The sequence below is a fragment of the Drosophila ananassae genome, chromosome XR (genome assembly GCF_017639315.1).
Source record: "Drosophila ananassae strain 14024-0371.13 chromosome XR, ASM1763931v2, whole genome shotgun sequence".
NCBI lineage: Eukaryota > Metazoa > Arthropoda > Insecta > Diptera > Drosophilidae > Drosophila > Drosophila ananassae.
In genome coordinates this window covers 16,964,779-16,984,055 of record NC_057932.1, presented here as the reverse complement: position 1 = coordinate 16,984,055, position 19,277 = coordinate 16,964,779, and the positions used below count along the sequence as shown (strand labels likewise).

The 19,277-nt window shown below is 38.9% G+C and overlaps 1 protein-coding gene and 1 long non-coding RNA gene across 2 annotated transcripts in view; both read right to left on the bottom strand.

Moving 5' to 3' along the window:
- LOC123257641 overlaps positions 1–19,277 on the bottom strand; it is a 58,130-nt gene that overhangs the window by 31,728 nt on the left and 7,125 nt on the right. The gene's annotated exons all lie outside the window — the stretch shown is intronic.
- LOC6505117 (RNA polymerase-associated protein Rtf1) lies at positions 71–1,487 on the bottom strand. Its single transcript, XM_001965389.4, has one exon. It carries the CDS (start codon positions 1,327–1,329, stop codon positions 442–444), a length of 888 nt encoding a protein of 295 aa, XP_001965425.1. The 5' UTR covers positions 1,330–1,487; the 3' UTR covers positions 71–441.

The following is a 19,277-nucleotide window of genomic DNA, read 5'->3' as shown; positions in this document are numbered from 1 at the left end:
GAGCCTGCAAGAAAAGTACTTCTCATAGTGGAACTTTAAAACCTCCATTTGAAAATTGTAAACATGTTTGTTTTTATTTCCAAATTTATGTTTATATAAGTTTTGGATTTGTTACAGAATGTTTAGGATGTGATTTTACTATTTTTTATATATGTTAAAAAAAAGGTTTATATTGATGTCTAAAAAGAGTAAATATATATATTATATTAAGTGTAATATAATATATACTTGTATACTCTTATTAGAATCTTGTGTATGCTTGATATCCATAGTCTCAGTTATCATTTGCTAAGTTTTAAGTGCCCTTTTTGATCCTATGTTCTTGATACAATTTCTTGTTTATGGATTCCCTTTTTTTTTTCAGTTTTCTTGTATGATTTGGTGTAGAGTACTTTGAATTTAGCCATTTCTCGTGTTTTTTAGTCTTGGTTTCATTTGCTATTACGGTTCTGGATCAGTTGGAATGCTAATCGGATCAGAATCGTGCATATCCTCGCTTCCCTCCTCGGCAATGACGGTCAATATGGGACGATAGGTAAGACCTATGGGTGGATTCGATGGCGGAGGCAGTGGTGGCGGTTCTGGAATCATAGGCTTCGGCATCTGCACTCTCCAGGGATAGATGCCGCCGTGCCGCTCCAGGATGCCGCCACGTTGCGGCGGTCTCATCGCGTGCGTGAAATTCTGTCGGATCAGGGCCAGGGCCTTCGCCTCCGATTGCATGGCGTTGTAGAGCTCGACCCTCTTGCGGGCCACCATGCCGGTGGTGGGCGGATCGATGGCCTGATTGACGCAATTATCCCGCCACAATTCAAACTCGTCCTTGGTGAAGGCCAGATTCGATATATCGTTGATTTCATGTTGGAGTATCAGGTCCTCGTAGCGCAGACGGAGGGCTATATTCGTGGGTATTTCGTCCACTTTGTAGCCAAAGTCCAGTTCCGCCAGTCCGAGGATCTCGCCGATTCGATAGTCCGGCATTTCCTCGTCCGTATTCACATTCACCCGGACAAAGCATCCCGTTACGGCCTGTTCGAAGGCCGGACGGACCAGCAGCTGGCTAATCCGATAGCGGCTCAGTCGTAGTTGGTCCAGCTGTTCCCGGGTCGCAATTGGAATGTCTGGCGGTGGCGGCTTCTCCTGGGTGCCGGTCCAAAGCTCGTTCTCATCCTCGATCCTTAGCGGTGAAGCCCTCAAGCGACGCAGCTCACGGACAATCTCAGCCTGCGGACGGCGAACGTGTCGCACATCCGAATGTCCTGCGGCCTTCGAAGCTACTCCTCCTCTTCCAGAGGCAGTCGCCTTCTGATCTTTTGGATTTTTCGACATTTTTTTTTGTTCACTCCTCTTGGTTGAAATAATTTTAGTACTTTTCGATTTTCGTGGTCCCAAAATATATACCGATATTTCAACTGAACGGAATACGTTTTAGGTCACTAAATGAGGGGAGAGCTTTACTTGAAAGCCTATATAGTTAACAGATATTGCACAGCCTGCTTGGCATAATAATTTCCACATGTAGTATCATAAAAAACACAAACCTCAATTGTTTGCTTGATTTGTTTCAATTATTATACCCTTGCAGAGGGTATTATAATTTTGGTCAAAAGTGTGCAACGCAGTGAAGGAGACATCTCCGACCCTATAAAGTATATATATTCTTGATCAGGATCACCTCCTGAGTCGATATAAGCATGTCCGTCTGTCCGTCTGTCCGTCTGTCCGTCTGTCTGTCTGTCTGTCTGTCTGTCTGTCCGTCTGTCTGTCTGTCCGTCTGTCTGTCTGTTTCTACGCAAACTAGTCTCTCAGTTTTAAAGCTATCGAGTTGAAACTTTGCACACACCCTTCTTTCCTTTGCAGGTAGTACATAAGTCGGAACGGCCGGGATCGGTCGACTATATCCTATAGCTGCCATATAACTGATTGATCGGAAATGGCATAACTTCGTTGTTTTTCAAGTTAGAAGGTTGGGACTTTCTATGGATTCTTATTTGGTCCAACTTATACGATCTGCCAAATTTCATAAAGATCGGTCGACTATATCCTATAGCTGCCATATAACTGATTGATCGGAAATGGCATAACTTCGTTGTTTTTCAAGTTAGAAGGATGGGATTTTCAATGTATGCTTCTTTGGTCAAAATAATTCGATATGCCAAATTTCATAAGGATCGGCCGACTATATACGATCCGCTGTATATCTAATAATATAGATGCGTGGCGCCACCTATCGGACTGCGACTGAACTGCAAGGGTATATAAACTTCGGCTCCGCCCGAAGTTAGCTTTCCTTTCTTGTTTATAAATAAAATTAATTATTTAGTCAAATAGCAAGGGCACACTGTCTTATTGGTAAGATGGAAGGCCACACTGTCGTATTTTTATAGTAGCAAGGCCACACTAACACTATTTTTTTCAGTGAGACACCGTGAATTAATTTGGCATTTCAATTGCCTTTGAATGGCAGCCAAAAATGTGCGAGGAATTTACGAGAAACCACATATAGTTTTAAGGAAAGGATGCCAAAGGGTAACAAAGGATATTTATGACTTGTAAAATGGTTTAATTTTTTAATAGATATGAAAATAAAAGCTTTAAAGGAAAGCTTTTATAAATGTGAATAAAATTTCCAAAGAAATAAATGTTCATATATACATATTTAAAGACATAAATTATATTCGCGAAAACCTACTACTTTTTTGTTAAAAGTATATAGAAACCCACCTTATTCCCAGGGTATCCTGCAAGTTCTATAAAATATCTCTGCGGTTTATCCATTTGAATGCATTTAACGAGCCACCTTCGGTTTTATGTCCTCCATAAATGCCAGGGGCCAAAAAAACTATTAAATTTATATTAATTTCGCAATTTTTCCTTGGCTAGCATTTCACTTGGCAGAGGCGCCGGCGACTGAATCCCTTCTCGACCTCCCACACCCCACCGCGGAGGGAGAAGAGGAGCCGAGATCTTTTCCCATTTGGCAAAAGATTTATTATACAATTGCTTTAATTACAGTTGCAGCTAATTGTATGCGGACCGCCCGGGCAGATGCTACTTTTGATGCTGGCACTGAGCCAGTGGTGTCGGTGTCAAGGGGGTGGCGGCTTTGTCAGAGGTAACTCTGGGATAGAGGGAGTGGTGTGCTGCACAAAAGTGGGTAATGCAAAATCTTTGCATGTTTTGTACTTGTGAGTGTGCATAAATAAGTTTCGAGGGAGTGAGTGTGTCACATATACATCGAATATGCTGCTCACGCACAAAATGCTCCTTGATAGGAGTCCCCCCACTCGCCCAGCACCCACTCCTTTTCCATCTTCTTCAACATGCGCACACACTTAAGGGCAAAACTCGTTTATGCAAGCTCAGTCATCATCATCTTCATCTTCATCGGCATCCACATCCACATCAGCAGCATCGCAATCCAGGCCATATAACCCCCTGGAATATATATAAAACCCCCTACCCTCCAGCCATGACTCCACTCCTCTGTAATGGCACCTCATCTTCGATGAGCTGACCACCAGAAATTCTCTTCGATTTCTTGGGTGGAAGTAAGAAAATGGGGAATAGAAAAATAGATGCAGGCATCTATTGTTTTCGTAGATAAGAGTTTAGAGAAGTTATATCACAGAAACCTCAAACCTAAAAGGTTTTCTTGATTTATTTCAATTAAAAATCAATAAGGTTCATGTTTTTGGTCGAATGGCAAGGGCACACTGCCATTTTGTAATGGGAGAAGGCCACACTATTATATTTTCAACTAAGAAGGCCACACTAGCCTCTTAAAGAGCAGAGTGTAACCCTGCCTATGTCCTAAAACGAAGATTTCAGATACTTAAAATATGAATATTTCTTTAACTCGACTAGAGCAGAGCCTTCTTAGAAATATCACTTATCACAACAATAACAAATAGCAAAGGTGAACAAAAATTAAATTTAAATACCAATGTTTAAATAGGACCCAACAATCAGTCCAAAATGCAAACTTGAGTGCAGAAAAATAAAAAAAAAATCCTACGAAATGCCAACTGCCAGGAGACCCATCCATCACAGGATCACATTGCACACACAAAAGTAGCATCAGCTGTGAACAATATGAGATATAAGTGAGACGGGAAGGAGAAACCGGGTCCCAAAAAGGAGAACTTTTCCCAGAAAACACCTTTTCGGCCCAAGGCGGAGTACAGTCAACGCCATAAAGGATGCTCACTGGACGCTGGACAATGGAATGGCACGTCTTGACGTTGACAGGCACTGCAAAAAGTTGCCTTCCACGGCCAGGATGTGGAGGTATAGCTGGGAGGTGTAACCCTCATCCAGTTGGCTGACATGCCAAGCCCACAACTCTTTGGGGCGTTTTGTTTTTTTATCCCCACAAAGTATTTAAATGAAAAGTTGCATGCTTTTCTCAAATAAGAATTTAAATAATTTTCAAAAACAAGTAGGTTTTGATTTTGGATGTCAATCTTAAAGTCTTGGTCGTCCCCAACCGGATATCATTCTTGGCTTTGTGTTCTGAGGATACGGACTTCCCGAGCTAAAAATAATAAATAACAAATACTTTTTTGCGACCAAAAAATAAAAATAAAAAGTGTTTCAATTAAGACAAAGAGCAAAAGGTTTCAAAAAGCATTCGCGTTAAAAAGAACTTGCTGTACTTGAAATTAATGGAAACCTGTTATAATCAAACAGACATGAAGATAAAAAAGTTTCACTTTACCGAGAACACCATCAAGATTCTGACCTATCGTATGTCCAAGGTTTCCTTCAAAGACAAAATAGTTGATGAGAAGAAGCCGGAAGAAGACCAGACTATTGGGGAACCCTCAATAAAACGTAGGCGTATGTCCTGCCCGCCGAACTTTCTCAGCGTTAAAAAGAAATAGGAAATGATTCTGTTGAGGTGACTCTTTGGCTCTTGGAATTGATGGGTTGGATTTTGGTTTTGTAAATAAATGTTTGTTGAGTGCAACGGTCTCTGCCTCTTTTCTGGCAATCAAGTCTTGTTAGGCGTCTCGGCGCCTAGTTTTGTTCGGGGGCTTTCTTTATTTTCTACTTTGTACTTTCTCCTTGTCCTTTCCAGCTTTCACCAGACTGAGCCAATTTTCAGTGTGAAGTCACGTTGTTGTCTGCAACGCCAAAAAAAAAAGTCCTCAGCCCACTTCTCCGTCTCTGCTCCTCCACTCATGCTTCTGTCTGTGACATGAGCTCTATTCCTATTTTGAGTTGAATTTTGTGCAACTTTTTTTTTTTTTTTAGTAATTTTTTGCTTGTATTTTTACCAGCAGATTTTTATTTCTTGCTCGTGCAGTTACAGCTTTTTTGCATTTTACCTCCAGGAATTTTGCGTTCCGTATGCATATGCAAATGCCTCGGCGGCCTACATGTGTCGGTGTCTGTTAGGCCCACTGCCCCGCCCCCTTTCCGACAGCTACAGCTATACGCCCCTGTTTAGTCCGACCGCCGCCCCATCACTTTTTTCCCCCCAAGCATATGGGCAACTTTTTTCCAGCGTGTTGCACACACAATGAAAAAAAACGAATGTTTCCTTCATTTTATGAGAAATAATTCCGCTTTGGTCACACTAATTTTTCAGTGTGGACTTGCTCTCAATGGAAAAGTGACAAAATAGCCATATTTTTATTTTCTTTTGATAAACTATATTACTTTCATATTTCAAACTTAGCTTCTAAAGGATTTTTTTCAAGTACATCTATAACCGCCTATGACTCCAAGTTTCTCCCCCAGTCCTTTCCAGCTTCGCCCATCCACCTTGCCACGCCCCCTTGGCCACCATGCCCTAGTGCTAAATTACAATAATGAAAATGTATTTGCAAAACTCGCCTAATTAGTTGAATATGAGCCATGTTGGATATTCAAATATGCAAAGGCAAGCTGTCTGAGCACAGAGACGGTCCTGAAAACAGAAAAAGAGAGAGACGGCAGAGTGGTGAGTGAATGAGATAGGACGATTATGCGACGGCACAGATAGCAAACAAGAGACTACTCTCTGGGATCTGGGAATCTAGGGGGGAAAAAAAAAAAGTTCCTCAATTGCACTGGCTTTGTTTGTGAGGCAACATGGAAGCATTTATTGCAGAGCCACTGTACTTCAGTTATACCTTCATTTTTACTACCTTCTATCATGTTTATAGATGGTTACTTTATTTTTATTAAATAATTTCAATTTTTTAAGCAAATAAATCACAATTTATGATTTTTGGCTTCAAGCTCCCTTTCGAATGAAAATGTAGTAAGAATTAGGTTTGTTTTTCATCTTCTTTAGCTGAAGAAATCTTTAAATTATATTCAAGTAAAAAAAAATGGATCAAATTCTGATAAATTCAAAAGTAAAATTAGCCAAAAAATGGAAAAACCTTTTAAGATATTAATCTGAGAAGGTCGGGGGTGTGAGTTGTGGAATTTCGGGGCAAGTGTTAAAGTTGTCGAGAGCATTTCACGCACCTGTTACCTGTTAGCTTTTACCTGCGCCTGCCACGCCCCCGCCCGCCTTTGACTTAAAAACCAAGAAGTAAAAAGCACAAAATTATGATTTTTTTTTTTTTTTGTGTTTGAAGGGCGAAATACCTTCGGTTCAGTTTTATGTTGGCAGCAGGTGAGAGCATAAATTTGTAGCCGAACCGAAAAACAAAAAAACAAAAAAAAACATCCGAAAAGTTATTGTAATTTGTAGAAGGAGAGAGTGAGGTAGGTATTAGAAAGAGATAGGTGGGATAGAGGGCGCCAAAAAAGAAAATGCCTGTCAAACATGGGCAAACATAATCGAGGGCATTCGACAAGCAAATTTACACAAATCACCACATTAGTGGGTGCTGTGGGCGTGCCACGGCCTCTGGGAGTAAAGGAGATGGATGGCTAGACAGACGCAAATACACACAAGAGCCACACACACACACCTACAAAACACACACACACATACACATCATAATCACAACACACATCAAGTGACAATCAAAACCGCAAACAGACAAACGGCATCCCAAAGCAGCCTGGTAAGTGATATGCTGCGACAGCATCATGAGGGTTAAAGGGGGGATGGTTAAGGGAGGCAGGAAGTGCGTGGGTGGGTGGGTGGAAATTTCCCCAGGGGAGGGAGGGAGTGAGGCTGGGTGCCTTAGTCGAGGCCTAGTCGACGTCCCACATGTGTCCGTAATGACGATTAACTGCTGAGCCGCAATTAACTGTGAACAGGCGGAAATACGCTGAATGACAGCCGGAGAAAGCGGAAGGAGGTGGGTGGTCGGGTGGTGGTGCTCTGGATGGGCGGCGAAAGGCGCCTCAACGGAAGTGCCAGAAGTCAAGGTGGAAGAAAAAAAAGGCCAACGACGCTGCCGGGAAAAGGAACCTTCAAAACAGGAAATGCCTGCCATAAACACAACATTCTTTACAAATTTCATTTAACAACAAAAATTATATAAAAAGTGTGTAGATAAATATTAAGGATGAATTATATAAGTAAATTAAACAGAGATTATGATAAAAGTAAATTAAAGTATGGAGAAAACACTCTTTCTCTTTAAATTTCTGTCCAAAAATCTTATTAAACCCAAACTCTTTTTATTCTACCAACTAAACTAAACTTTCTCCAAAAACAAACTAAATTTATTCTTTCTGAAATATATTTAATCATTCACCAGAACTCTAGTATCTCTAACTAAAAGTTATTCACTTATGAGTGAATATAAAAAACCGCAGCAGAGAAGAAGTCATAAAGCAAAATGAATACATACTCGTATAGGTATGAATGATTCATAAATAATTTCTGACCACAGAATCAAAGATTTTCCAAAAGTGCACTAAGAAAAATAGACAAATTAAAGAAAAATATTAAATATAAAGAAACAAAGAATATGAGAAGAGTATTAGAACTAGATACTTACTACTAGATACTCTTTCTCTAGCTCTTCTATACAATTCTATGGAATATGAAAATAAATTTCTCTATGTATTGGTTCAGTTTTCTCCTCTATTAACTTTTTGCGACTTTCTCCAGCTCGGCATTCCTTCTTTATATTTATTAATAAAGAAAATGGAGCATATGTAAGTGTTTTTGTGGGTGCGATGGGCGCGGGTGCCAGTTTATGATATGAATGAGTGCCGACAAAAGCAAACAAATGCGCAAATAAATCCAAGCCTTAGAGTGGGAAATAATATCAGGTGGAGTGTGAGGAAAATATATATATAGAGTATATATAGAAAGAATGGGGGCCTGGATGGTAAATCGTGGGAGTGTGAAGGACAGCTGGGAAAAGATAATGATGATGATGGCGCCCACCTTGCCACGCATTTTGGCCCTCAACAGAAAGCCAAGCGTTGAATGACAATTGCAGCGCATATCCGTTTCCGGTAACTTGTTTTTAGAGATGTGACAAAAAAAATGTAAAGAAAGTAAATATTAATAAGATTTATACAAATAAATACTAGTTGATTAATTCAATTGTATTCCATTTTAACAAAAGCAAAGATGTATCTATTTATTTTAAACATCTTTGAGAAAAAAATGTTGCCTAAGTATAGGCGCGAATATATATTTTTTTTCTCTCTTCAAAATTAAAAATTATAATTTCCGAATAAATTCGTATTATTTCTTGAACCATCTCTAAAAATCCAGGAGAAAGCCACATCAATTTGGAAGCGTGCACATTTATCCTAATCACACACATCCACACACACACACACCCACAGGACACTCACACTATCGCACTCACACACAAAGGAGGCGCAGGAAGAGATCTTATTTATGTGCCCAACTTCTTTTTGACATTGTCCTTTTATTATTTTAGTCATTGTGTCTTTCTCTGTCTCTCTCTGCCGCCCCTCTATCCATCTCTTTCGTTGCTCATTTTTGTCGCAATTTAGCTAAAAGCGTCGTCTAAGAGGAAGTCCTTTTATATATGTCCCCCCCCCCCCCCCCCCCCCCCCACTCCCTCTGTTCTTTTTCTTTAATCTCATTCCAAGTTGGCATCTTTTCGTGTCTTATTTTTTCCCCTCCAATCTTTTTTTCCTATCTTTTTTTTTTTTTGACATGCTCTCATAAAGGCCCAAAAAAAATAAGAAAATAAAAATTCAAGAAGACGCTCTACTGAGCCCACACAGGAAACAGGCAATCCAACAACCTGTCCTGCCCCTGTCTGAATTTTTTGGAGAAATATCTAGTTTTTGAAGTGGGTTTATGGGTTTTAGGAATCAAGAAATTTTGACTTTTTCAAAAACATCATTTTTTGACTTTATAAGAAAGAGGAAGTACCAAAAGACCTTTAGTTTTTATTTGGGAGATAAAATAATATCCATAATTATGGTATTCTATTTAAACTTGAGGCTTACTTCTTTACTTTTCTACACTTTTAAAATTAAGAAATACTATAAGAACAAAAAAAAAAAAAAACGATTATAAAGTAGTTTTAACTGTTTGTAGTTTAAACTTTTAGTTTAAATATTATTTTATGAGTAATACTTTAGCATTTTTGATGTAGAATCTTAAATGCATAATTTTTTGAAGCCTAAATAATTTTGTTTTAATTTTCAAAGAGCTGTCTATGTGTTTTGAAGTCTTCTAAAAATGAAAGAGAAATCATAATCAAGCTAAGATATGTAAAAAAATTATGTTTTAATTATTATGTTAAAGTTATTTCATAATTTAATTTTAAATTAGTAAACCTGAAACATTAAACTAACCAAATTAAAAGTTTCAACTAAAAAAGAACCCCCCTTCCATTAAAAAATTGACTTCCTCATCCGCTGATTGCTCCAATTCGACAACTAGATCTCTAAACTTGCCAAAAATAAATAAATAAAAATAAGTCCTGGACCTGGACAGGTTACAAGTGGGGTGGGGGTGTGGGTGTGGGTGTGCGTGTGACATATGTCGCCACAGGCACGAGGGCGGAGAGGGCGTGTCGGATAGGGGGGTGGGGAGGGGGGGAAATCCTCCAGGATAAAGGGGAGGAGGAATGCCTCGGCGACAAAAGACAACTGTTGCTCCGTACCTCGCCGGAAATGGCGTCAATGTCAACGTCGACGCCAAAATTTTCCTGTCATATAGATGTCCCTCTGCATGTGTGTTTGTGGGCGCATATGGGTGTGATGGTGTGTGGGTTCTGGTGCGGGTGCGGGTGCGTGTGCGTGTGTGGGTGTGTCATCATGTGCGTGTGCGGTTGACAGCAGCACGTTTATGTCTATGGAATGTCCTTGAGTCCTTCGCTTTTGTTGCTTCTCCTGCTCGTTTACAGTCATTTATCATAAAAATATTTTTGCACTCTCATTTTTATAAACTGTATTGTTTCACACCCACATCCCCCCAACACACACACACACACGGCACACACAGTCATAGACGGAAGCGGAGGAGCGCCCAGAGGGCAACGGGACGTTTGTGGCGTTTCGAGTCGACATTTTTATGAAGCTAATTTGATGTTGTCATTCTTCATTTCTCATTTTTGTTGCGCCATTTTCATTTTTACAGCTCACGTGTGTGTGTGTGTGTGTGTGGTGTGTTGTGTGTCCTTTTGTGTGTAAGAGTAAGTGCGAGCGTGTGTTGGTAATAAGTCAAGCCAAGAGAAACTGGTAACAGCAACTAAGCACTGAACAAAAAGTTCTATTTACTTGAAATTAATCAAGATCGTTCTGAGAAACCTCCTAAAGATCCATAATACTAATAAAATATAGTAACTAACTAATCTATCATATTTATAAAGAAAAGATTTCGAATAATAATCCAAAAAATAACAAAGGATTAACAATTAAATAGAGAATTATAAGAATTTCTTATCCACAAAGTGGTTAGTTTAATAAACAAAATATATGTACAAATCTGAAAAGAATGGGAAAACAAGTTCCCACAAACTACTCATACTACTTCTTCAACTAAATTTTTTCCCAGTGTAATACGACAATATGGAAAATGCTGCCATTGCTGAGGAAATGCTCTCGAAATGTGGCCATAAAGCGTCACCTAACGGCCGTGCACTGAAACTTAAGGAGGGTCTGGTCTGTCGGTGGAGAACTTTTAACTGTTGTTACTCTCAGATTTAGTCGGGAAATGCGCTCGGAAAATGTCCCGGGCACCAAAAACAAAATTATAATCAAAGAAAATGGAGGTGATATGGTTTGTGTTCTTGCAGTTAAAAGCTGAGAGAGGAAGTTAACATGTTAATGTGTATCTGCCAGATATACATTCATGCAATCCCAGGAATATAAAGTTGACGTTATAACCGGATTTGTTTATTGGACAATCTTTTATTTGGTAACCTTAATTTTAACTTTATTCATTGTCTTCATTGAAATACACAGAATGTGGGGTAGAAATGTATATTTTTACTCTTTAGATAGGTGACGAAAGGTAATGAAGACCATGCTGATTACACAACTATGCTTGAAAGGATAAATTAATAAGGAGTATACTAAAATAAGGAGATTCAAACAATGGTTTTCTTTAATTCAATATCTCATTCAACCGCAAAAGACTGCTATTTATAATATTAAGAAGGAAGTAGAATTCGTTACTGAAATTTGGACTCTCCAATAATTTTTTTTTGTTTTGTTTAATTTTCAAGAAAAAAGAACCCGGAACTTAAAAGTTGCATTGTTTTTTGGTGGAGGCCGCAGCTATTAGCTTTTGTCTGTTTACAAATTGCCTCCGCACCGAGGCTCTTTGATGCGGTCACTCGGCCCCCTAAAAAGGTTAAAGAAAAACTTACCAAGTTTTGTCCAACCGCAAATTAAAGTGCACGAAATGCTCAACTTCTCACTGAAATATTTACAAGACAGTTGAGAGCCAGTGAAGGGTAGAGGTTAGAGAGGTTAGCCTCGCCTCGGCCAGCACCTCCCTAGATATATATTTTGTTGAAAAATAGCTTTGTTTCAATAACAGAAACGGCATACCGAACCGAACAACTAATGGAAAAGGGGTTAAAGGTAATAGGGAGAAAACTAGCCGAAGGATTTCCAGTGGTACGAAAAATTGCAGCCGCCTGCATTGGAAGGCATGGGCATGGGCTTTGGGACTCAAAACATTTTGCAAAATGTTTTACACAGTGAACACCCCCTATCACCTACAACAGACCCAACGGCACGGCACTATCCCCATCCCAGAGTGGCCCAGTTAAGTTAAGTCTTGAGAAAATGTGCGGTTTTTGCGGTTCCTACTTGAGAAATCTAATTAAACAAATAACGAAAGCTAAGCTCGGCTACAAACTCAACTCCCTTGGCTCAATTTTTGCCCTCCTCCTCCTCCACCCACTGCCTCCCTCATTTCTGGTCCTTTCTGATCCTGTTTCTTGTTCTCGACTTTAAGGGATATTAATAATAAGTTTTGGTTGACTGTACACGCAAAACTTTACTTTACAAGACTGGCAGCAGCAAGGCAAAGGCACTGGCACTGGAACAGGCACCGGCACCGGCACAGGCGAAGGCTTGGGACGGCTCAGGGAAGCCAGAATAATTCCAATCCATGAAAACTTTCGGCATGTGCGGTCAATAACTTTGGGCAATGCAATTGTAAGGTTTTTGGTTTGCTATTATCATAATATTGAGTTTATATGGTTATGAGAAAAGAGTTTTTGGGGAAATTCTACGTTTTATTTAAAGGATTTTAATAGGAGAAAGTAATTTTAAAAAATACTATCTGCGATCTGACTTCACTATTATTTTGAAGAGTTTTCTGTACTATTTTTCGTTACCATATGATACCAGATACTTTTATCCTTCTATCACATTAAACATTATCTTCGATCTAGGCAGGTCTCACCCTTATTTGCTTATTTTTTTTTTATTTCTGTTTTCCGGCCAAAACCTAAAAAAGTTTAAGAAAAGGATATATAATCAGATGGGTATAATGAATTCTATAAGATTATTTCTTTTAAACTTTACTCCCAAATATCTAATTATAATACCTGATGCTCAAAAATCATAAAATCTTAGGAAAAAAAAATGGTTTTTAAGGTATGTCATTTAAGATGATTAAAAAATGTGATTAATTTTTGTGGGACGCTATAGGATAATCCAGAGTCTCGTTGGGTTAATCGTAAAGTGCCCTAATTGAATTTCATTTCGCATTAAAGCTTCCCCCACTGGGCGTAGGAGGTTAACCAATCTGGGCCTTATTAAATTATCCCTTAGACACCGCAATCACACTACATCCCCCCATACCATTATCCTGGTTAGCAGGGCACTTTCCCAGCCCTGCTGCCTACGGTCTGGTTTGGTCTGGTCTCTCTCTTGGCTTTTGTTATTATGAGATTTGCTTTGGCTTTTTGCCACTTTTCACTTTTCAGTTTGATGGCAAGCGCTTTCAGTCATTAATCTTCTTTGACGCGCTTAAATCACATGAATAACAAATTAGATGGCATATTAGTGTACGTGGCTTATATTGCAAATTTTTCCATCCCACTCCGCTGTTCGTCCGCCTACTTTTAACTGCACAGTCTCCCCACAACTGTCACAAAAATGTCAAAAAAAAAAAAAATAATAATAATAATACTAATAATAATAATAAAAAAAAAAAGACACACACATTATCAAGTTGGGAGAAATGGAAATAACAAAAGGATTTGGTTTTGTTCCCTTATGAGTATAAATTTTTGCATAATTTAATGGGCTGTCTAACGGTGCGTATACTTAATATACATATGGCCCTGCCATAACCTAACTTTTCCATTTTTCCTCCATTTCCTTCACTCGCTATCCCCCTGTCTCTTTGTGCTGTCAGTTTGCTAATTAGCTACGCATTTTCATTGTCGTTACACTCCTTTCATATGCATATTTACTCACTTTGCTGATTATTTATGTTTTTTTTTTTTATTTCAGTCTCAGTTCCCCTTTTAATACTCACTCCCTCGCAGAGGTCCCTCGCAATATTCCCACCTTTAATGCAATTTAATTATTTCGCTATATGTTTGTGTCAGAACAGTGGATTGCCTTTTAGCCCGAGCCCGAGCCCGAGCCCGTCCTGGCATGGCATGGCCTGGCCTATGTCTTGTCACATGTGTCTCCACCAGTTCGCTCCTTCACATTTTGATAAATTATATGCATTTTTAATCTAATTAAATTGCAACAGGCGGCAAGTGTCACAAGCTGCTGTTTGTTATTATTGCCATTGTCTTCCGATTGTTCATGATTAATGTCTGTGTCGGGGGGTTGGGTTTTGGGATGAGGGCTTTACTGATATGGATATTATATATCTCATAAAGAGCCAAAAACCACAAGGCACAAGGCAAAATGCCAGGCTAATTGTTTGCAAGAAAATATTTGTTTTTAGCGGCAAATGTTTGGAAGATATTGAGAAGACATCAAAATATTTATGATGGTATATGATACCCGGTACTTTCAGCTTTCTTAGAGCTTACAAAGAATTATTTCAAATAATAAGTAGTTGAGACATAAATGCACTCTAGTATTTGATACCTAATACTATTTTCTAATGAAAAGTATATTTTCTTCTCTACTAATATCTCAGTTTGTGTTAAATATTAAACTCCCAAAAAAATGAGAGTTTCTTAGAAATACAAACCTACAAAAATAAAAAAAGTCACACTTTTTTAATCAAATTTTTGCAATAAAAATTTAACTGTAAAAAATCCTATATTCCCCTATCACAATAATGTGGAAAAAAATTTGTCATGAGCCTCAAAAATAAATATGTAATAATAATAATAACGAAACGGCCAAAGCTAAAGATTTATCATCATTTCGCGGGATTTAGCCAGCCATTCAATATTCAATATCCTATAAACGCTGACTGAAAATCATTTCCCGATAAGCCCAAGCCATGGCCAAATATGCATATTTATGTATTTATGAGTTTGCTTGTCCATTCTCAATTCCAGGACCAGGACCAGGACCAGGACCAGGACCAGGACCAGGCCCAGGCTCGATTTTATTTTTATTATTTTCTTTTTAGCTGTGTGCTTGTTAAGCGATAATTGCATTTAAGGCACAAGCCGCTTAAAAACAAATTTCCCATCTCTCCTGACATACCAAATAAATATTTCAGTATAGAGATCGATAAAAAGATGGCCCACAACGAAGAGATATTTGGTTTCAAAATTAAATATTTTAAAACTTGGAAGCTCTAAAAATATTCCTTCGGAAAACCTTAAACCACCTTTAAAGCCTCAATAATTTACACTTTAATTTCAGCCTAAAATTCACACATTCCTTGTTGCCTCCAAAATATCCCTTCTCTTGTAATAAAATTAAAACCCCACCGCCCCTGCCAGGCATACATCAGTTGCAGTTAACTGGCATTCCCGACGACCGACGACCGACTCCTCTCGACCGTGGTGCCATAAAGCAGCGCAACTGTTGCACAGACGAGAGTGCAAAAAAAAAAAAGCAAGAAAATGCGAGGAAAAGTTGGCCAAGAATTGTGGGCCAAAGGGGTTAAGATGGCTAGTTAGCTTGAAGCCAGAAAGAGACACAAAAAAAGAAGGAAAAATTGAAGAGGGAGATAGACAACAGGAGTCGAGCCTGTTGCCACATAAACAGCAAATTTTATTAGATTACACATACGCCGTGTAGTCCCGGGTAGGAAAAGTTAGCTAGTAGCTAGAGGAGAGCTTCAACTGCATCGGGGAAATAAGCGAGGAGGATCAAGAGCAGTGAGTCTGTGGCACTGTGGCAAGGACTGGCGGTGGCGGTGGCGGTGGCGGCAGGACGAAGGAAACGCCGCCGACGGAAAACCAAGTCAGAGTGCAAAATTTTTACGACTCCCAGCGGATGTTTTGATACGTTTTTATGAGACGCGCGCGTGCTGTAAGCGATGGCGACTTCCGCTTACTATAGGCCTGGTCTATACGTCTTTTCCCAGCCTTCTTCTGTCTCCACTTGCTTACCCCTATCCTCTTGCCACTTTCCTTCATCCTTAATCCGCCCTTCTAGTCAACAAATTCTGCCCTATCGCTCGGTTGAGCCTCTGCCTGATGGTTCTCTAATAGAAAAAGGAAACGGAAATGAAACGGGCGGCAAACAAAAAATAAGCACATAAATAATAAAATATAAATGAAAAACAAATTTTATTTATGACCTAGAAATATAAACAAATTTCAAGAAAATATAAGAAAAGCGATTTTGTATTCATATTTTATTTAAATTATTAAAATAAAATACAAAAACTCTAAGGAAAAAAATCTTTACAAAGTAAAATACTAGTGACGAAAGCCATGTGTTTTTGGAAGTAAAAAAAATCTGAAGTAAAAAAAAATTGTAACAAATTTCAAGAAAATATAAAACAAGCGAATTACAATATTTTATATTTTTAAAATTATAAAAATAAATAACAAAAACTTGAAGGAAAAGTTTCTTGACAAAAGTAAAATACTAGTGACGAAAGCCATGTTTGTTTTTTTTTTTTTAAGAAAAAAATTCATTTTAAAAAAAGAAAAATTAAGATTTTTACATGAAACCCTTACTGATCTTATAGTATAGACTTTAATTTCAAAAATAATAATGTTTTCCCCTAAAAACTACAATAGAACAAATTTCACAGGAATCTTTAGCATTTTTCGTAACCTTACCGACCCTAACCACGCTTTTATTACTATTCAAGTAAACCAAAAGCAGTTCCTGGTTAAAAATGTAAAATCAGAGATCTAAAGCTAATTTGAAACCAATGAATGAAACCTCGAAAAATCTGTCGAAACTTTTTAGGATATTTTTGGCAAAAAAAAAAAAAGGATAAAAAAAAGGAAAAACGAGGAAGAGAACAGATCTCACCACATAAATCTCGTCCTGGGAAAGGCTGACAAACGTTTAACTCTTTCGCTCTCCCTCTGGTGCACAGGATAACTTGAAGCAGTCATTTGGTTTGAAGTTGTGGGACTAACTAACTATGTGACCCGAACCCATAACACATTCCTCTCTTTAAAAGTTGCTGAAACTTTGCCACCGGCCCTCTTACATTATCCAGCAACACCCTACTAACTCCTAGCTACCTCTCCAGCGTCCTTCTCCTGTTTCTTTAGCCTCAAGATTTTCAGCCATGGAGCATACTTTTCGGGGCATGGCAAATGGCAGCGCTGATTTACTTTGCAATTACAGGCAACTGAGTGCCTCAGATGAAAGTGGGCGGCAGCGTCGATGGCGCGTCTGGCTGCTGGCTGGCTGGCTTTGGTGGCAGCAATGGGGGCGTGGCATTGGGAGCAAAGCAATGAACTAGAAAGCTGTCTGATTAGCGTTCAAGCCAGCAAAAGTTTCTCCACTTTAACACATACACACCCACACACACACACAGATTTATTGAGCCCGGTGTCCGCGTCAATAATTTGCATGGGTTAAATGTACGAAGGCAAGAAAAGCCAGGGGGTTAAGCCAAGACCTCCCCCCCTTATTCTCACCACCTCCCATCTCTCGATCCATCCTCAAGTTCCTATGTCAATGGCCATGGATTTACCTGTGGGGGTGTAGGTATTTCTGGCTATGTCTGTCTTTGGGAGAGAGTGTAAAAGCGTGTTTGAGAAAAAAACAAAACTTTTTACAGTTTTGCTCGAGTTACTTTCACTACTCTTTCTTTTTTCAGAAAGGGTATTAATGGTTCCAATAGAGTTTTGAGACAGGAAGGCTTTATATTCTATTTAGAATTCAATAAGCAGTGATTTAAACAGGTATTCCCTTTAGAAATTAAAGCCTCCTCTTCCTTAGAAAACAAACATTTGAAGACCCTTTTTTTAATATCCCTAGGCAAAAAACCCCTTTTTTAAAATCATAAATCATTCCATTAATCATCGCTAGTATATAAAAATAAATCCCAAAACCTATTTATTTTATTAAACCCACAAAAAACTATAGAATATATAACTTTATTTCCATTAATTGCATTTTGTAATTAAAATGATTGATTTAGAGTGCAAATGAAGCGGAAATTAGTTAATCCCCAAAGTACATTAAGGGCATACTATAATCGGTTTTAAGCCCTTTTTTCGCCCCCCTTTATTTTTTCCCCTTTTTTTTTTTTGTGGTGCAACGGAAAGTTGCAAGGAAGGAAGGGAAGAGCAACAGTAACGGCAGCAACAGCGACAACCGAGTGACAATAAATTGTTAAGTGCAAAAAGTTTATAACATTTGAGTGAGTAAATGATGGCAACCGGCCTGGCCCAGCACACACAAATAAACTGTGGCGGGAAGAGCACTAGACGGATATGCAATGTTGGTCAAAATAATAGACCTAATAGTCCTTAAGAGTGGGGGTTTAAAAAATAGCGAAACTTTATGATATGTAGGTGGCTTAAAAAGAGGTATATTTAAAGAAGAATTCTATATTTTTAATTAATATTTTTAAACTATTATTTCATCCTCATTTGTATTTGTTAGAAGAGACCCAAAACCCGCTTTAAGCTCCACTCGAACACTTGGTACTTTACCAGGCGAAGAAGCCCCAAAAGTGTCACTGAAAGAAAAACCTCAAGTTGAGCTGAAAAACGAGTGAGACATTGGCGGGGCTTTGTTGTCTGGCACGTCGATCGGTTAAAAGCGAAACCCACAATGAAAATGTCTCACAACTTTTGCACAAAATACGAACTTTGTTTAAGGGTTTGAGCTTTTTTCTTTTTTTTTGCTCGAAATTGGGTGAGAAAAGTGTGGAGAGTCTAAAGAACTAGATCAGAAAGTCTATTCTTGCTTAAGTTTTATTTTATTTTATTTAAGAGACCATCCATCCACCATCTCACACCTCAAATGAAATAAAATTTGTAATATCGTATAAACAATCATTGTTGTTTTCAATAACAATCAATTAATTTTCATTGAAATAAAATCGCTGGAATATCAAATTGATTTTATTGACACTTGAATGGGCGTATAATTGCGGAGAGGGTTAAATAAAATTAAGCCCCGATACGATAGCCCCGGCCGTAGCCCCGTTTATCCGTGGAAGTGCAATTGACAGGGCTGCTTAAGCGCTACAAGAGCTGCCAACACCCCAGCCAGCGAAGACCCTCGCGCCTCTGGACATTTTTGGGAGGGTCGGTCGACGAGGGCGTCCGAGATGGCCTCCGCCACCTGTGGACCGACCCTGTGCGCGATGATGATGATGATTGATAATGTCCGGAATGGCGAGGAGCGGGGAATACCAAGGACTACCCAGGACTACGGGAATACCAAATGATGGGAATGACGCGATGACGACGGTGAGACGGTGCTAACGATGACGACACAGCAGTCTGGGCTCTGGAGCTGGGACGTCCCTCAACTTTGTCCAGATTTCTCAGAGTTTCTGTTTCTGATGTTTTTCGCATCATCAACATTCGCCACTCTTTTTGATAAAT